Consider the following 16844-nt stretch of genomic DNA (forward strand, 5'->3'; position numbering starts at 1 on the left):
TTACCGCGGCGGCTGAGACGTACTGCGGCTGCGCAGCGGGGCGGTCCTACGCGTATTTCCTGTCGGGTCACCTACGCAGCCAGAATAAAAAGTTCCTACGTTACTGATCCTTACCAGCTTTCAAAACTATTTGCAGTTGCATGGTGGTCCTGGAGTGGTCCGTGAGTTCCCTGAAACGTCTCCAGCCAGGAACCGCAGATGGCACTCCATAGTGAGCCTTCAGTAGGTATCTACGTACTAAATTGTGCACCACCGTCCAGGAGACCGTGGAAGTGCTGTGGTTGGTTTGGGTTTGCCCATGATTCTGCCAACCGTAACTTAGCAAATAGTTCTTGTTGCCTACAAAGCACAGCTAGGTTTCCAAATCATAACAAGAAGCTAGTAAGTCTCCGTGCTGTGGAACCAGGAACAGAATCTGAACCAAGTCAGATTCGCTTTTGAAATTCCTCAGTTTATGGCCAAGTGGTAGTGGAGCACCTTTAATCTCTGCATTTTGAGGCAGGTGGATCTGAGTTCGAGGCCAGCATAGTCTACAGAGCAGTTCCAGGACAGCCAGGGCTACTCAGAGAAACCCTGTCTCAACAAACAAACAAACAAACAAACAATCGCCCACACAGAGAAACTCTGTCTCAATAAACAAATCCTCAGTTTACAAACAAGGAGACAAACGTCGGAAAGATTGTGTACCATATGGTTAGTCAAAGAATGGGGACTGGAAGTTGTGCTTATGCGGTCTCTGAGAGCTATTGTGAGTCTGGGTCACACTGATCCTTACCTGAGCCCTGCACCCCGTTTCCAGAACTCTGATGTGCTCTCATTTCCTGCCAGTCTCTGCTAAGGTACCCAGGAAATCCACCCCCACCCCCAATTCTCACCACAGCCTTCACAATGAGAAGATCTATTTGGAGGTATGTCTCAGATTGTTCTGGCTGGCATACCAATGCCACAGACGTAAGGGCTTGAATAATAGAAATTATATGTCCGAGTTCTTGAGGCCGAAAAATCCGAGATCAACCTCGGCACTTGCAGATTCAGTGTCTGGAAAGAGTCTGTTTCCGGCTTGCAGATGACTAGCTTTCTGTATCTGTAAGGCTCCAAACCCAGGCGCCCTAGCCCTAACTCTGTTAGTATACAGGCAGTTCAGCTGGCCTGCTTTCAGAGACCTAGCAACTGCTTACCTCATCACCGGCCTAAGCCAGCTGTGCCAGCTGTGTTACAGCCACCCCAGCTCTCTCCATCCCTGCATTCCCTCTTTGTTCAGAATGTTCCCTCCTTCTCTTTCTGCTACCCCCTCTCTGCCTCCCTGTCTACATGGCGATTTCCCTGACCTTGTTTTCTGAGACCAGTGAACCTGTCTGAGAGCTGCCCCCAATAAACCAGCTTTTATACTTTTAATTGGGCTTGAATTGGATTATTTCATCAGTGGTATAAAATCTGGCATTTAATCTCAGGCCTACCCTGAGAAGTGGGTATGGGCCCTTTTTTGCCATGAACAACTAATAAACTGTTTGGAGCCATGGACTGTCTTTTTCATCAAGATCCACCATAGCCATGAAGAAGGCCTTCACCTACAGAGCTACAGCCTAATCTTCCATAGAAGGCCTCTCTGTGCTCCCAGCTCCAACCGCCACCAAGACTGCCTCCACCAAGCTAAGGACAATCACCCATGGGACAAGCGGGGGCTCCCTCTGCCCCTGGCCCTGGTAGATGCTGTCCCCAGTCCAAGCCCCGCTCCCACTCTCTTCTCTGCTCTTCAGAGACTCCCAGTGGCACCTGGATGAATCTGAGAAACACATGGCCCCGGCCTTGTCACAGGCCCGGGACCCCCAAACCAGCTCCAGCTTCCCCACATCTCAGACTGAGCTTTCCCACCCCTGAGCAGTGTCTTGGTGCTTCCCTACAGTCAGTGCAGTCAAACTCCCCACATTCTGCCTCCCCAGTGGCAGGGCAGACACAGACAGAGTGAGTTCCAGGCTAGCCAGGGCTACACAGAGAAACCCTATTTCAAAAAAAAAAAAATTACAAAAAAAATACATAAATTATACAAACAGAATGAAGATAGAAACCCTAGTTACTGATTGTCTTGAAAACAGAAAGAAAATAAGCTGGGTTACCTGTCCTGGCTGGCCCTACACTCTCCCCAGACATGGAGGAGAAAGCTAAAGAACAGGTGGTGGTGTCTCACACTTTTGATTCTAGAGGCAGGTGGATTTCTAGTTTGAGGCCAGCTTGGCCTACTGATCCAGCTCCAGGACAGCCAGGGCTACACAGAGAAACCCTGTCTCAAACAAACAAACAAACAAACAAACAAACAAACCCAAAAGCCAGGTCTCATTCCTTAACAGCATCCTTTAAAGCTTAGCCGTGTGCGGTAGCAGCTCCTTCTAGAAATGAGGGAGAAACAAAGTGCAAATCTTTTTGAATAGATCCTTGAAAAAAAAAAGATTAGATCCTGATCCTTCACCTCTCCCCAGCCACTGGTCCCATTCCTGGAATCATCTGAGCTTCAGTTTGGGGAAGATCAAGGGAAAGGTGAGGCATGAATCCGGGGTTCCTTTGGAACAGGCTCACAGTGAATGCTGACTCTAGAGACCCAGTCCAGTGTGCTGCTTCATTAAGCTCCCAGAATGCTAAAGTCAGACCCTTATCCTCCAAGTAAAGGACTGGGGAACCCTGTCAAATGCCAACCATTTCAGAAGGAAAAGCCTGAGGTAATTAACATTGCAGAAGAGTGAACCTCAACTACTGAACTGTCACCCACAGGCTTTTTTTTTTTTTTTTTTTTTTTTTTTTTTTTTTTTTTTTTTTTTTTTTTTTTTTTTTTTTTTTTTTTTTTTTTTTTTTTTTTTGGTTTCTTTGATGATGATGATGATGATGGTGATGGTGATGACAATGATGATGGTAATCTTTGGGCTTTTACTGTATACTGTATAGGGTTTCTCTGTGTAACAGTCCTGGCTGTCCTGGAACTAGCTTTGTAGACCAGGCTGGCCTTGAACTCAGAGATCCACCTGCCTATCTCCCGATGCTCAGCTTTTGTACATTTTTTTAATTGTGAGAAGACATCCAAGGACTCCCATGCATCTAAGAAAAGCCTCTGATGGGCAGAAAAGAAAGCCAACATAAAGAATTTGGAAGCCAAGGAAAGAAGAAAACAATCGTTTTTTAAATATTAACTTTAGGGCCAGCAAGACAGCTCTGTGGGTAAGGGTGCTTGCTACTAAGCCAGAAATCCTGAATTTGATCCCCGGAACCTACATGATGGAAGGCGAGAACCACATCTGGCAAGCTCTCCACTGACCTCATGTACAAAATAAATGGATGTTACAAAAAAAAGTAATTAAAAGAATATCACTGCCGGGCGTGGTGGTGCACACCTTTAATCCCAGCACTTAGGAGGCAGAGGCAGGCAGATTTCTGAGTTCGAGGCCAGCCTGGTCTACAAAGTGAGTTCCAGAACAGCCAGGGCAATACAGAGAAACCCTGTCTCGATAAACCTAAAAAACAAAACAAACAACAACAACAAAAAACCAGAATAACACTGATCTCTTTAGAAGGTAAGACAGTGCGGTTCTAAGATAAAAATACAGCAAACGGCTGAGCAAAATTGAAACCCTCAGTGGAGTCCAGAAGAAACTACTGGGGGAGGGTGGAGACTAAAGAAGGGAAAGAGAAGAACTAAGCAAGAACAGAGAAGAAGAGCAACACGGGAAGTCCAGGGCTCTGAGTAACAGGCATTCCAGAAAGGGAAGTGAGGAAATGCAAGACGAGAAACTTAAAAAAAAAAAAAAAAAAAAAGTTTGAAAAGTAACAGTGAGGGCTTTCCAGACTGTCAGGGCTGCTGAAGCCAGGCACGATGATGCATGTCTATATCCCCAGCACTTTAGAAGTCAGGATCATGAGTTCAAAGCCAGCCTGGATTACACAGGAGACTCCAAAAACAAAGATTAAACAAAAATGGGAGCTGGAGAGATGGCTCAGAGCTTATGAGCACTAGCTGCTATTCCAGAGGAGCTGGGTTCAATTCTCGCAACCATCTCTTAACTTCAGTTCTAGGATGTCCATTGCCCTCTTCTGACCTCTGTGGGCACCAGGCACAGACATGGTACACGTACATATATGTGGCAAGATACCCACATATGTAAAACAAAAAGAAGAAAGGTCAGGTCCTTTGAGTGCTGGCTCAGTGGACTAAGCTTAAACTCGCATAGAAGGCTGTGCTTCAGCTCAAATTTACATCCACAGGCTGTAGCATCAACAGTCGAGTGTGCCACCAACATATACAGCTGCATACTGATGCCACAACACACAGCATGAGGCCACTGGACCTCCAAGGATCTGAAGGACAGTGGGACTCTGGCAAGAGCTCTAGGAGGACTATCCAACCTAGACAAAATGGAGCCACTGAGAGGAAAGATGCTTCGGTCCACTTCCTGTTTCTATCACTGAATGACACACTGGGCCATTTATATAGAGTACAAGTTACAGTCCTCAGGATTGTAAAGTTCAAGGTCAGAAGCTGCATCTGACCAGAGCCTCCTTGCTGGTGGAGACTCTGCAGAATCCAAGGGATGCAGGACTTCATCTGGCAAGAAGGGCCACATCCGAGAACCAGCACTGGCTGGCTTTGATACCAGACCTACACTCAGGATAACCGATGGATCTATTCCTGAATGAAACGTAAATGGATTGGGGCCACACCGTGAGTCCTTGGGACATAGTCACCTCAAGGTCCATCTGGTCCTACTTGGTTTCACTTCTTGATTCTTCACAATGGGGACTAAATTTCCACCAGAGATCCCCTCCCCCTGCTGTCCCCCACCTCCTCCCGGGAACATTCAATCCTTGGCAAATACACAATAGGACATGAAACCTATCCAGGAGGCAGACAAGTGTACGCCAGAGGGGTACAGAGAAACTGAAAAGTTGTGGGCGCGTACAAGGCGTGTAGAGCCATTGCCACAGGGCAAGGTTCCAGAGTGTGCTGAGAGATGTCACAGTCAGACCACCTTCTGCTGCTGTGCTGCTGGTTAAGAACAGGAAGCCCCGGACTGGGAAGATGGCTTAGTGGGTCGCGCGCTCACCTTTACCTTGCACTCACCAGGATCTGAATTTCATTTCCAGAGCCTGTGGTAAAACCCTGGGTAGAGTAGTGCACAGTTATAATCCCAGGGCCCAGAAGGTTGAAACAGGCAGATCGTAGGGGCTCCTTGCCAGGCCAGCCTACTCTAATTGACTCACAGGAAGAGGTTGAGGGCTGCCAGCAAGTGGGTGTGGCCAGGCAAAGCGCCTAGGGCCTTACTAACAAAAGAGGCAGAAAGCGGTTAGTTTTGTTTTCCTTTATTTTGAGCAGTGCTGAGGACTGAAACTCAGGGGCCTTTGCGTGCAAAGAAAGCACTCCACAATGGAACTATATCCTAAGCCCCTCATTCAAACAAACAAACAAACAAACACAAAATGCGGAATAAGATGATAGGTAGAATTCAGCCAGGCACAGTGGTGGTGGTGGTGGGGAATATAATACACAGCTCAGACTGACTGCGAGCTCCCTGTCACCCTCCAGTCTCAGGTGTGAAATACAAGCACGTGCCACCACTGTGGCATTCGTTGTCTGCCTGTCTGCGATGCATCTCTCCCCTCTGTGTCCAGGCCCACGATGAGGAGAGAAAAAAAGAGGGGTGCCTGGTTGAGGGCGGGCCTGGGAAGGCAGGGTGCCTCCGGGTGCGGCGCGGGGCGGGGCGGGGCAAGGCGGGGTCAGCGGCTACCAACCTCTGTGCGCAGTGTCCTTCACTGAACAGCCAGCGACTGCGCGAGCGGGGCTGTGGGTAGGTGAGACCCTGACGGCGGGGAGCCAAAGGGAAACTGAGGCCAGGACCAAGCGGGCGGGACTCCTCCCGAGAATGCGCTGCTGAGGCTGAGGGTGTTTGGCCTTTGGGGACAGCGGCCAAGGTCCTGTGCCTGCCTCGATGAGGCAGGAGTGGCTGCTGCAGCTGGAGGCAGCTGGGCGGAAAGAGGAGATAGCCTCTGGCTGCTGGGAATCCTGCTTCCCTTGCAGAGGAGTGCTGGGATCCGTGGGAAACCGAGACTATGCAAAATATAGGAGCCAGGATTTGAGCCGCAGCTGCCTGAGACGAAAGCCTGCTTCTCCTGCATGTGTGGTGTGGACGCTTCTCCTGAGTAGTGATTTGTGCACTTGGGTATTGCGTGTGTGTGTGTGTGTGTGTGTGTGTGTGTGTGTGTGTGTGTGTGTGTGTGTGTGTGTGTGTCTGGCCGTCTCTGGGACCCGCCAGCGTCCAGAAACTCTTGATAGTGGTAGGTACCTGCGAGGTGAGAGGTGAGACCGACAGACAGCAGGCTCGCTTTTCTCTGATAGTTTTTCGGCTTCTTCCGTTTGTGTTCCCCTTGTTAGGAGGTTGTGCAAGCGGCGCCTGAGAGTCAGTTTTGTTTGAAAAAGTTGCCACTCGGCCACGCCATTTCCCCACACCCCAGACCTCATGGTGACCAGTTCCTGCCGGTCCTAACTGACCTGCTGCTGGCACTATGATTACTTTCAGAATGACAAAGACTGGCAAAAGGTATAAGGAGGATTTGCAAGTTCTTGAAGAACAAAAAAGTCCTAAAATTCCTCGGGACAGAACCGGCTCCCCTGGAAGGAAAGTTCAAGGATGGGGAGGAGCTTCACGCAGTGGACGGAAGAGGGCGTGGCCGGCTCCCTTCTGTTTCTGGGTCATAGTCTCTAGGGAAGCCCCAGAGCAACAGGTACCCCAGGCCCATTGGTTGTGTTCTAGCCTCACAGACTGCAGCCTAGGAGAGGGAGGGCTCAGGCATCCTTTCTGGCTGTCCTACTAAGAGGTGGGGCCTGAAGCTCTATGGAGTGATGGTGCTAAGTATGGAGAGGGTGATGCTGTTGGCCTGTGACCCATCAGACACTGAGAAGAGAGTAACGACAGCCTGTGGACCTGATCCTTGCCCAGGGCACTGTATCCCAAGGGAGGTAACAGAGAGTGGCTGAGTGTCATTGTGGGTATAGAGATACCAACCTGGAACGCTCTACAGTCTCCCCATCACTCACTCTTTCTTTTTCCTTTCTCTCTCTCTCTCTCTCTCTCTCTCTCTCTCTCTCTCTCTCTCTCTCTCTTTCCTTCTTTCTTTCTTTCCTTCCTCTTTCTTTCTTTCTTTCTTTCTTTCTTTCTTTCTTTCTTTCTTTCTTTCTTTCTTTCTTTCAAAAAAGATTTATTTATTAAGTACACTGTAGCTGTCTTCAGACATACCAGAAGAGGGCATCCAATCTCATTACAGATGCTTGTGTTCCACTGTGTGATTGCTGGGATTTGAACTCAGGACCTGTGGAAGAGCAGTCAGTGCTCTTTACCACTGAGCCATCGCTTCAGCCCCATATCAGTTTCTTTACCTGGAAAGTGACACTAGCAATAAACCCCCCTTGGGGACTGTGGATCAAAGAGAGGTGGCTGAGTACATGAAGCTTTGACTGAGTGAGTGCCTTTGAGTAAGGCTTGGCTCCTTCCCTGTGGTCCTGGGGTGGTGACCATGGAGAAGGCCTACTACCACACTCTCCTCTGTCTACTCCTAGTCCATCTGTCCAAGATGCCCTCTGGAAGTAAAAAGGTAGCCATCTCCTCCCTCCCTCCCCTAGAGGAAGCAGCCGAGTGGTCCCCGCACTGATAGTCACAACCCTGCGTGGAGTTTTCCAGGGAGGTCTTGGTGTCCTATCCTTCCTTCCTGGAACACCCCAAGGACCCTGAGCAAGCTGGTAACAGGGTGATGCTTGGGATGTTACGTGTCTTGTAGAAGAGACAGAAATAAAGGGTGAGTGGGTAGCTTTGCCCCTCTGAGTATCCCCGTCCTGCCCTCTATACTGTCCTGGGATTCCACCCTGAGCTAATCTCCTGCCCAGCTCAGCCTAGCCTGAGGGGTGACTCAGCCTCGTGGGCCCCACCCCTGCCTGTCTACCACCCCTCCGTCTGGGTGACTCAGGAACTGGGCAGTCTCCAAGAAGTCTCTGGAAGGTCCCTGGCCCAACTTTTTCCTTCGGTTTCAAGTGGGGTGGTGACTATCCTGTTTTGTGACTTCGGATGGAAATAGGGGGCCCTCCCTTTGATCCCCTTAGTGCAGCAGAGCATAAAGATAGCCTCGCCTTCCAGGGCGGCTAGAGGGTGGGAGTAGGAACCTGGGGTCCAGTGTCCTGTCCCTAGATCCTCTCCTTATGGTATGTCTTTGGGACAGCCACCACCCTATAATGGGAGACTTGATGGACTCTGAAACCCATCAGCGGAGACATTGGTTGGTCCTGTTTGAGGACTTCCCAGACACAGAGAATGCCCCCTGCCCCACCCCCCCTGCACATAGCTGTCATGAGAGCACTTTCTCCTTCAGAGCCATGGCAAGAGGGAAGAGGTACTACCGTGGGACTGAAGGCTGGCAAACCTCTAAGGCAGGGTTCCCAGGAGGGAAGCCAGCCACACAGGCTCTGACCTGCTAGGGAATGTTCAGGGAAGGCAGCTTCTGAGGGACCTAAGGGACTTGCTGAGGAAGGGCGGGGCTGGGTTGGAGCAAGAGGCAAGAGGCAAGAGCCCAGCAGACATTGGTTTCTTTGTGGGAAATGCACACGTTTGGAACTTGGTGTCGATGGCTGGGGAGACAGCAACATCAACGACTGGTGTGATTTCCGATTGTGACTTTACATTTGGGGACTTTCACCTCAGTTAATAAAACCTGTTGTCACCAGTGGCGGTGCTTGCCCTGGAGACCGCGGGAAGAGGACGACTGACTCTCAGTTTGAGGTTGGTCTGGGTTACATGATGAATATCTTTGTGCCCCTATTAAGAGAGGAGAGGCTGGCTAGAGAGAGATGACTCAGCAGTTAAGAACATTGACTGCCCTTCCAGGGGTGCTGAGTTCAATTCCCAGCAAACACATGATACTTTACAACCATTTGTAATGGGATGTGATGCCATCTTCTGGTGTGTCTGAAGACAGCGACAGTGTACTCATATACATAAAATAAATAAGTAAATCTTAGAGGGAGAAGGAGGGTGGCGGGGATGGAGGGGAGGGGAGGGGAGGGGAGGGGAAGGGGAAGGGAGCAAAGGAATAAACCAGGCTGTTTCAGTGCAGGCCTGCAGGTCTGTAATCTGAGCCCTCAGGCGCTAACTGGGAGGCTGAAGTAGGATGGTCAGGCATTCAAGGCTTAGCCTGGGCTATGGAGTTCCAGGCTAGCTTGGAACAACCAACCAACCAACCAACAACAAAACCAACTGAAAACCCTGACAGGTGTTCCCAGGCCATGGCACAGGAGTGGTCCTGTGAAGCGGACGTGGCAAGGTGGAGTGGTGACCTTAAGTAGGGGCACTATTTCTCCCTCCTTCTTTTCCTCTTTTTTTTTTTTTTTTTAAGATTTATTTATTTATTTTATGTATTTGAGCACACTGTAGCTGCCTTCAGACACACCAGAAGAGGACATCAGATCCCAGTACAGATGGTTGTGAGCCACCATGTGGTTGCTGAGAATTGAACTCAGGATGTCCGGGAGAGCAGTCAGTGCTCTTAACCGCTGAGCCATTTCTCCAGCCCCCCCCTTTTTTTTAAAGATTTATTTATTTATTATATGTAAGGTACACTGTAGCTGTCTTCAGACACTCCAGAAGAGGGAGTCAGATCTTGTTAAGGATGGTTGTGAGCCACCATGTGGTTACTGGGATTTGAACTCTGCACCTTCGGAAGAGCAGTCGGGTGCTCTTACCCACTGAGCCATCTCACCAGCCCCTTCTTTTCCTCTTAAGTCCCTCTGTGTATCCCATGCTGGTATAGACTTCGCAGTCCTCCTGCCTTGGGGCCCCAGTGCTGAAGGACTACAAGATGTGCTATGGTGAGGTGCTGGGAAGGACAGTGCAGTTTCTTGTCTAAGCTTTGGCAAATGCAGAAATGCAGAACAAATGGCCCACAGAGGTGCGTCCCCCAGTCTGCTTCTCATACTCCCAGGTACTCCCCCCATTCAGCTTCTCATTCCCTCAGATAGTCCCCCCTATTTAGCTTCTCATTACCCCAGGTACTACCCCCATTCAGCTTCATTCCCAGGTACTCTCCCCTATTCAGCTTCTCATTCTCCCCAGGTACTCCCCATTCAGCTTCTCAGACACTCAGGTACTCTCCCCACCCCATTCAGCTTCAGGTTTGACCTCTAGAACGTGCCACCTTCCCACACAGGCCCCAGTGAGCCCACCCTGCTCCCCATCGTTCACCTTCTGCAGTTCCGGGCTTCTTCCTCTGTCTTTCTTCGCCTTGTGAGCTGACGCTTTCCGGGGGCATGGAGCACTGTCGGTCTTTGTACAGAAGGCTCCTCTTGAGATCCCTCCTGGTGTCTCTAGGCTCAGGCCCAGGCTTGAGGTTTGGTAAGGTTCACCAAGTGTGCCCAAGGGGACTGTGGTGTCCACGTGTGCTGTAGAGATGGCAGGTGCCCAGTCATCTGTGGAAGGGACTCTTCTGAGAGGGAGAGAGAAGACTGAACATACGTGGGCCACTCGGTGCCTCACTTCCCAGCTCTCCACTCTGCCGCTGGGCCTCAGTTTCTCCCGGTGTGACGTGGGGACCATGCTGACATCCAGGGAAAACCTAATTAATGTACTGGTCACGGCCCCCTCCGGCTCACTGGGCACCGCACTGCTGTGGCATTTATTAGAAAGGCAGGATATGTCCCCATTGCAGAGATAAGCAGCTTCTGAGGTGGCCCAGGCTTGCGTGAGGTGACACTAGGCTGAGCTAAGCGAGCAGCCAGACTTGGACATATATTTCCTGTACCCTAGCTGTCTCAAGGGTGTGTGGGGGGGTGAGTCCTGTGACTCAGCAAAGATGCAGAAAAATGCCTTGTCTCTGCTGGGAGGGGCTGCCAACCCCCTCCCCAAGAAGTAAATGTTTTGGTCTGTCTTAAGGTTATGTTGAAAACATCAGGGTGATGGTGGCGCACGCCTTTAATCCCAGCACCCAGGAGGCAGAGGCAGGTGGATTCAAGGCCAGCCTGGTCTACAGAGTGAGTTCCAGGACAGCCAGTGCTGATCGGAGAAACTCTGTCTCCACCCCCCCCCCCCAAAAAAAAAAGAGTCCATGCTGAAAACAGTTTCCAACTCTTTAAAAATGTCCTCTAAGCCATGACTGGATGCCTTACGCAGGATGTTCTAAAGTTCAAGGTCTGTGGGCTTCAGAGTGAGTTTAAGGTCAGCCTCATTACTTACTATTCTAGCTCACTGTCCATGACTGTGATACAGCACTGTGACCAAAGCAACTTGTGGAGGAGAGGGCTTATGTCGCGTACAGATTACAGTCTATGACTGAGGGAAGGCAGGGCAGGAACCTAAAGGAGGCAGGAGCTGATGCAGAGGCCATGGAGGGGTGCTGCTTGCTGGTTTGTTCCCTTGTTCAGCCTGCTGTCTTATAACCCAGGACTTCCATCTCCTCGGGAGTGGTGCCGCTCACAGTAGACTAGGCTCTCCCACATCAATCATGGATCAGGCGAAGGCCACAGACTTGCCTACAGCCAGTCTTCTGATAGATGCATTAAGTTAACAACAACAACAACGTAATTAGGACACGTATCGAGATCTTGTCTCAAAACAAAAAGTAAAAAGAGACCTGGGTTTGCTGTAAAATGCTCGCCTGGTATGCATGAGGCTTAGGTTCAGTGTTCTCAGGACCAACAAGGAAGGAAAAAAAAAAAAGAATAAGAAAAAAATTCTCTTCCAGGCTAGCTAGCGTTATAGCACTGAACACTGGCATGCCAAGCACTTTATAAACAAAGAAATGAGTCTTAAGGAGCTTGGAGGGAGTATGTAAGACTCTCCTGGTCTGGGGCACAGTATTAGCGACTTTTCTGTTATTCTGATAACACACTAGAACCAAGGCAGGTTATAAGAAGGGAGAGGTGAGAGGGATAAGAGTCCATCGTGGTGGGCAGGCACGGCAGGGGGCAGGTATGGCAATGAGCAGGCATGGCTGCAAGGAGCAGGAAGCTGAGAGCTCACATCCTCAAGCGTAAGTGAAACGGAGAAATCAAACTGAAGGAGGCAGGGCTTTTGGCTTTCAAGGCCCGACCCCAGGGATGGAGGCCACGCCTCCTAAGCCTACCCAAACAGCACCACCAATCAGGAACCAAATATTCAAATCACCGAGCCTATGGGGGACGTTCTCATTCAAACCACTGCAGGCAGTGGGGTTGTTTTCATGGTCATCCTGTAGACTGAATTCAGGGTCTTGTTAATGAAGCCCTCTGTCTACCTACCACTGAGCTGCATCTCCAGCTCATAAAATTGTATGTAGAAGGTTGTTTCATTCCTTCCCGTGTGTGTGTGTGTGTGTGTGTGTGTGTGTGTGTGTGTGTGTGCGCGCGCGCCTCTGTGTGTGTCTCTGTGTATGTGTGTCTGTGTTTGTGTACAGGCATGGACCTCTGGCTTCCATCAGACGTCCCCTGTATTGAGTGATGCAGAATCTCCTGTTGCGCCCAGAGTTTGCCAATTGCCGCTAGTTTAGCTGGCTTAGCTCTGAGGATCCTGTCTCTGCCTCCACTGTGCTGGAATGACAGGTGGATTACCACACCCACCCAGCATTCATATGGATTTTTTTTGGGGGATCCAAACTCCGCTTTTCACTCTCTGCATAGCATATGGTTTACCATAATGAGCCATTTCCCTGGGGGGAGGGTGGCTTCAACAATGCATGTGGACACCCTGATTCTCCAGTTACTAACAGTGTGTGTGTTAGTGGGAACTATTTTTTGATGGAGAAACTGAGTCCCAGTCAGGGTACTGACTGGCGTTGCACTCCTATAGGAAGCAGAGGCAGAGCTGGCCCTAGACTTCCCATTCTCAAGCTCCGTGGGTCTTGATTTCAGCCCAGAGATTGGCTGCAAAGGACCTGAGACCAGACACAGAAAGAGGGCTGGGACCCTGTCTTGATTGTTTTCCTGAGTGTTCGTGTGTGTGAAACTTTGTGACTAGGGCAGAGCCTGACCCGGAGTGCTGGGCAACTCTGGGCAGGCTGTCTTTCTCTGGTGCATGGGTTTGGCCTCTGAGGTAGACACCCGAGGATCATAATACTCTATGCTGCCCCCTGGGGACACTAAAGTAGGCAGCGTCAATTTTGTGCATAGATGGAAACAGGCTGGAAGTGACTTCTCTGAGGTCATGGAAGGCGAGTGTGAGAAGAGGATTTGAGGGCGTCAAGCTTTGCAAGTTGCCAGTCACCAAGGGAATGAATGAATGATGGGCTGAAGCACTGACACACCATGTACAGATCTCCTAGCATCCCCAAGTGACCCTTGACCTGAGGTCAAGCAGAACTGAGAGCCTTCCTAATAGAGGCACAGGGTATAGAGGTCACACCAGGTGACCCCAGATCAAGGGTGAGGTGAGAACAGATGCTTGAAGCAGAAGTAGGAAGAAGGTGGGTGGAGCCCTCGTGGCACCTCTGGGCAGGGGCACAAGTGTGGGTGGGATGGGGACTCCACTTTCCTTCCTCACCCACCAGGAATAGGTGGGCTGGTTGATCCTGGGGAACAGGACCCCAGAGGTGCTGAAGGCAGGGATGGGTTGACCCCCAAGGTTTTATAGAACTGCCCTCACCCCTACCCTTTGTTCTCTTTCAGATCTTTCCAGAACAGCAGTTGCAATCACCATGCCTGAATCCTGGGTGCCCGCCGTGGGCCTCACTCTGGTGCCCAGCCTGGGGGGCTTCATGGGAGCCTACTTTGTGCGTGGCGAGGGCCTCCGTTGGTATGCTAGCTTGCAGAAACCCTCCTGGCATCCGCCTCGCTGGACACTGGCTCCCATCTGGGGCACGTTGTATTCGGCCATGGGGTAGGTAGTTGTAGGCGCCATCATGCGGTGCCCTGCTGCCCCTGGAATCAGGCTAGGCTTTGAGTGCCTTTGCAGAGGGAGACCCACGGAGAGGGTGGCATCATTGGCCATTGAGAAAGAGAGGGTGGTGAGGCTGCCAACCTATGCGTTGCCAGACTGAACTTCTTCCTGCTTGCCTCTGGGAATCCTGCCTGGGCTCCAACCACTGAGGCTGTCCCATGTATAAAGGTCAGCGTGGACAACAGCAACATGTGCCAAGGCAAACACCAGGCAGCCACAATCTCCTGGCTGGACTATACAGCACCAGGCCCTGGTGTGATCCATTCCCAGAAGCCCTCCGCGGCTGTTGTCTCATGTCCCCAACTGCCTGCAATGACCAAGCTGCCACTTGCTTGTCCCCTCCCCCTCCAGCCTTCATTCTGTAACCACATGCTGACTCGGGGGTTCTCAACTCAAATCCTTGTAGCAGTCTTCTAAGAAACAAAGGCCCAGAGAGGGCAAGGCGCTTCTTTGAGATCATACAGAAGTCAGTAGCAAGCAGGGCATCCTTGAGCCATCGCCATGTAGTCTCAGAGGAGGGTAATAGACTTGGCCTTGCCCTGTGATGTCCTGATCGGTTGTCTGTTTCAGGTACGGCTCCTACATAGTCTGGAAAGAGCTGGGAGGTTTCACAGAGGAGGCCATGGTTCCCTTGGGTCTCTACACTGGTCAGCTGGCTCTGAACTGGGCGTGGCCCCCCATCTTCTTTGGTGCCCGGCAGATGGGCTGGGTAAGTATGGCTGTAACGTGACTCTTAGGTCATTGAAGATGGCTCTGGGGGAGCAGGTGACATCACATCCCAGATAGGATCAGTATCTACAGGGGTAAGGCCTGTGGCCTGCAGCCCCTTTAGGAATTCCACGAGTCTGGTGCAGTGGGGTCCTTGTAGTCCCAGCTCTCGAGAGGCTGAAGTGGGACAATCAGTTGAGTCCAGGAGAGAGCCATGGGTCAGCCTAGGTGACAGTGGCCTGTGTACTAATGTCATTTCAGCTCCTCTTCCCTCCATGAAGAAAGTCTAGAGGGCCAGGTTGAAGTGGTGGCGCTGAGATCTTGGGTATATAAGCAATGGCGTGAGGCACTGGTGATACATCTGGTGCTCTGTGTTCTGATACATGAGGACAAAACCTCTCCTTAAAAATGTTCAGTGATGGGCTGGAGAGATGGCTCAGCAGTTAAGAGTACTGACTGCTTTTCCAGAGGTCCTGAGTTCAATTCCCAGCAACCCCATGGTGGCTCACAACCATTTGCAATAGGATCAGATGACCTCCTCTGGTGTGGCTGAAGACAGCTACAGTGTACTTATATAAAATAAATAATTCTTAAAAAAAAAAAAAAAAGTTCAGTGGTGGCGCATGCCATTAATCCCAGCACTCAGGAAGCAGAGGCAGGCGGATTTCTGAGTTTGAGGCCAGCCTGGTCTACAGAGTGAGTTCTAGAGGCGGGCATCAGACCCTAAGTTTCAGTAGGGTTAAGTGAGGCTTCTAGACTTGGCATGGCCTTAGTCTTCCCATCTTCTGTCTTTGCAGGCCTTGGCCGATCTTCTGCTTGTCAGTGGGGTAGCGACTGCCACGACCCTGGCTTGGCACCGAGTGAGCCCACCGGCTGCCCGCTTGCTATACCCTTACCTGGCCTGGCTGGCCTTTGCCACCGTGCTCAACTACTATGTATGGCGTGATAACTCTGGCCGGCGAGGGGGCTCCCGGCTTGCAGAGTGAAGACACGCAGCCATCAGGAATGTAGCCCTGCCAGCCAGGCCCCGTGGGTGGTGGCCATCATGCTTTCATGACCATTGGGCCTGCTGGTCTACCTGGTCTTAGCCCAGGAAGCCACCAGGTAGGTTAGGGTGGTCGGTGCCAAGTCTCATGCAGGCACAGTTACACTTGCCTTTCTGCACTGCTCCAGGCATACCCTTGGAGCATGGGGCTTTTAAAGCTAAATAAAGTCTCTAACTTCATGTGTAACAGACTCTGTACTTAGTGGGACATCTGGCCTGTTGGACAGGCAGATGGTGGACAAGCAGGATGGCTCTGCTGCTGAGGCTGGGCCTGTCTGGGCTGGTACCACCCAGGCTCTCCACCTAGGGTCACCCAACTGGCAGGAAGAGGGTGTTAAATTCCAGCGCCCTCTCACCTGCTCAGCCTGCTCCCATAGGCCTCATGGGTATACGTTGTCCCTACAGGGCACAAATGACCCATCAGGTATCACAGACACCCATACCGGACACTTTGATGGGTAGTGCACCCAAGACTTGGGAAGGGCTTCTTGGCAGTGCCTACCACTGGAAGCACCTTCTCTATGCTGTCACCAGCTCACGGGACAATAGCTTTCTGCAGCCTTTAATGAGAAGGGCACTTGGCCTGCTGGTTTAGACCGGTCTCTGGCTTGTGCTTATTCCCACAGCACAGGCCTTAAACTTTTACCCGATGTCCCCAGCCAACTGGCTCGAGGGGCTGGGTGGCCAACTGTCAATATGGGAGCCATGTTGATTTAGGATTAGAGGGGGCTGTTAAACACCTGAGTTTGTGGTCAGCCACTGGCATCTCCCAGGAGGCCAGGCCAGGGCCTGCAGAGCTCAGCCTCCCATTTCCTTCTTCAGCAGCATGTGCTGGCCTTTGGTGACCCCTTAAGTGGAGAGAGCAACCAGGGTGTGGATGAATAACCACTGTCTCTACAGCTGGCTGATGGCCAAGCCTGATGCTGGGCCAGCTGGCACATATGAAGTACCTGACTTCTTTAGACTTTTAAATTATATTTTTGTGTGTACATGCATGACCATTCACATGTCCCGTGGTATACACATGGAGGTCAGAGGACAACCGTGGGAGCTAGTTCTCTTCCTGTAGTTCCCAGGGAGGTCTTCAGGCTTGGCAGCAGGTATCTTTACTTGGTGAGCTGTCTTGCTGGTCCTCTGTCAGCCCCCAGAGCCTCTTAACCACCTCATGA

The 16844-nt window shown here is 51.0% G+C and overlaps 1 protein-coding gene across 1 annotated transcript; it reads left to right on the plus strand.

The window, feature by feature from the left end:
• The first annotated feature begins 5753 nt into the window (after positions 1-5753).
• On the plus strand, positions 5754-15862 carry Tspo (translocator protein). Its single transcript, XM_021216985.1, has 4 exons — positions 5754-5825; positions 13652-13862; positions 14493-14631; positions 15428-15862. The coding sequence occupies exons 2-4, from the start codon at positions 13681-13683 to the stop codon at positions 15614-15616; spliced, it is 510 nt and encodes a 169-aa protein (XP_021072644.1). The 5' UTR covers positions 5754-5825; positions 13652-13680; the 3' UTR covers positions 15617-15862.
• The last annotated feature ends 982 nt before the right edge of the window (positions 15863-16844 follow it).

Source organism: Mus pahari, chromosome 17 (genome assembly GCF_900095145.1).
Source record: "Mus pahari chromosome 17, PAHARI_EIJ_v1.1, whole genome shotgun sequence".
NCBI lineage: Eukaryota > Metazoa > Chordata > Mammalia > Rodentia > Muridae > Mus > Mus pahari.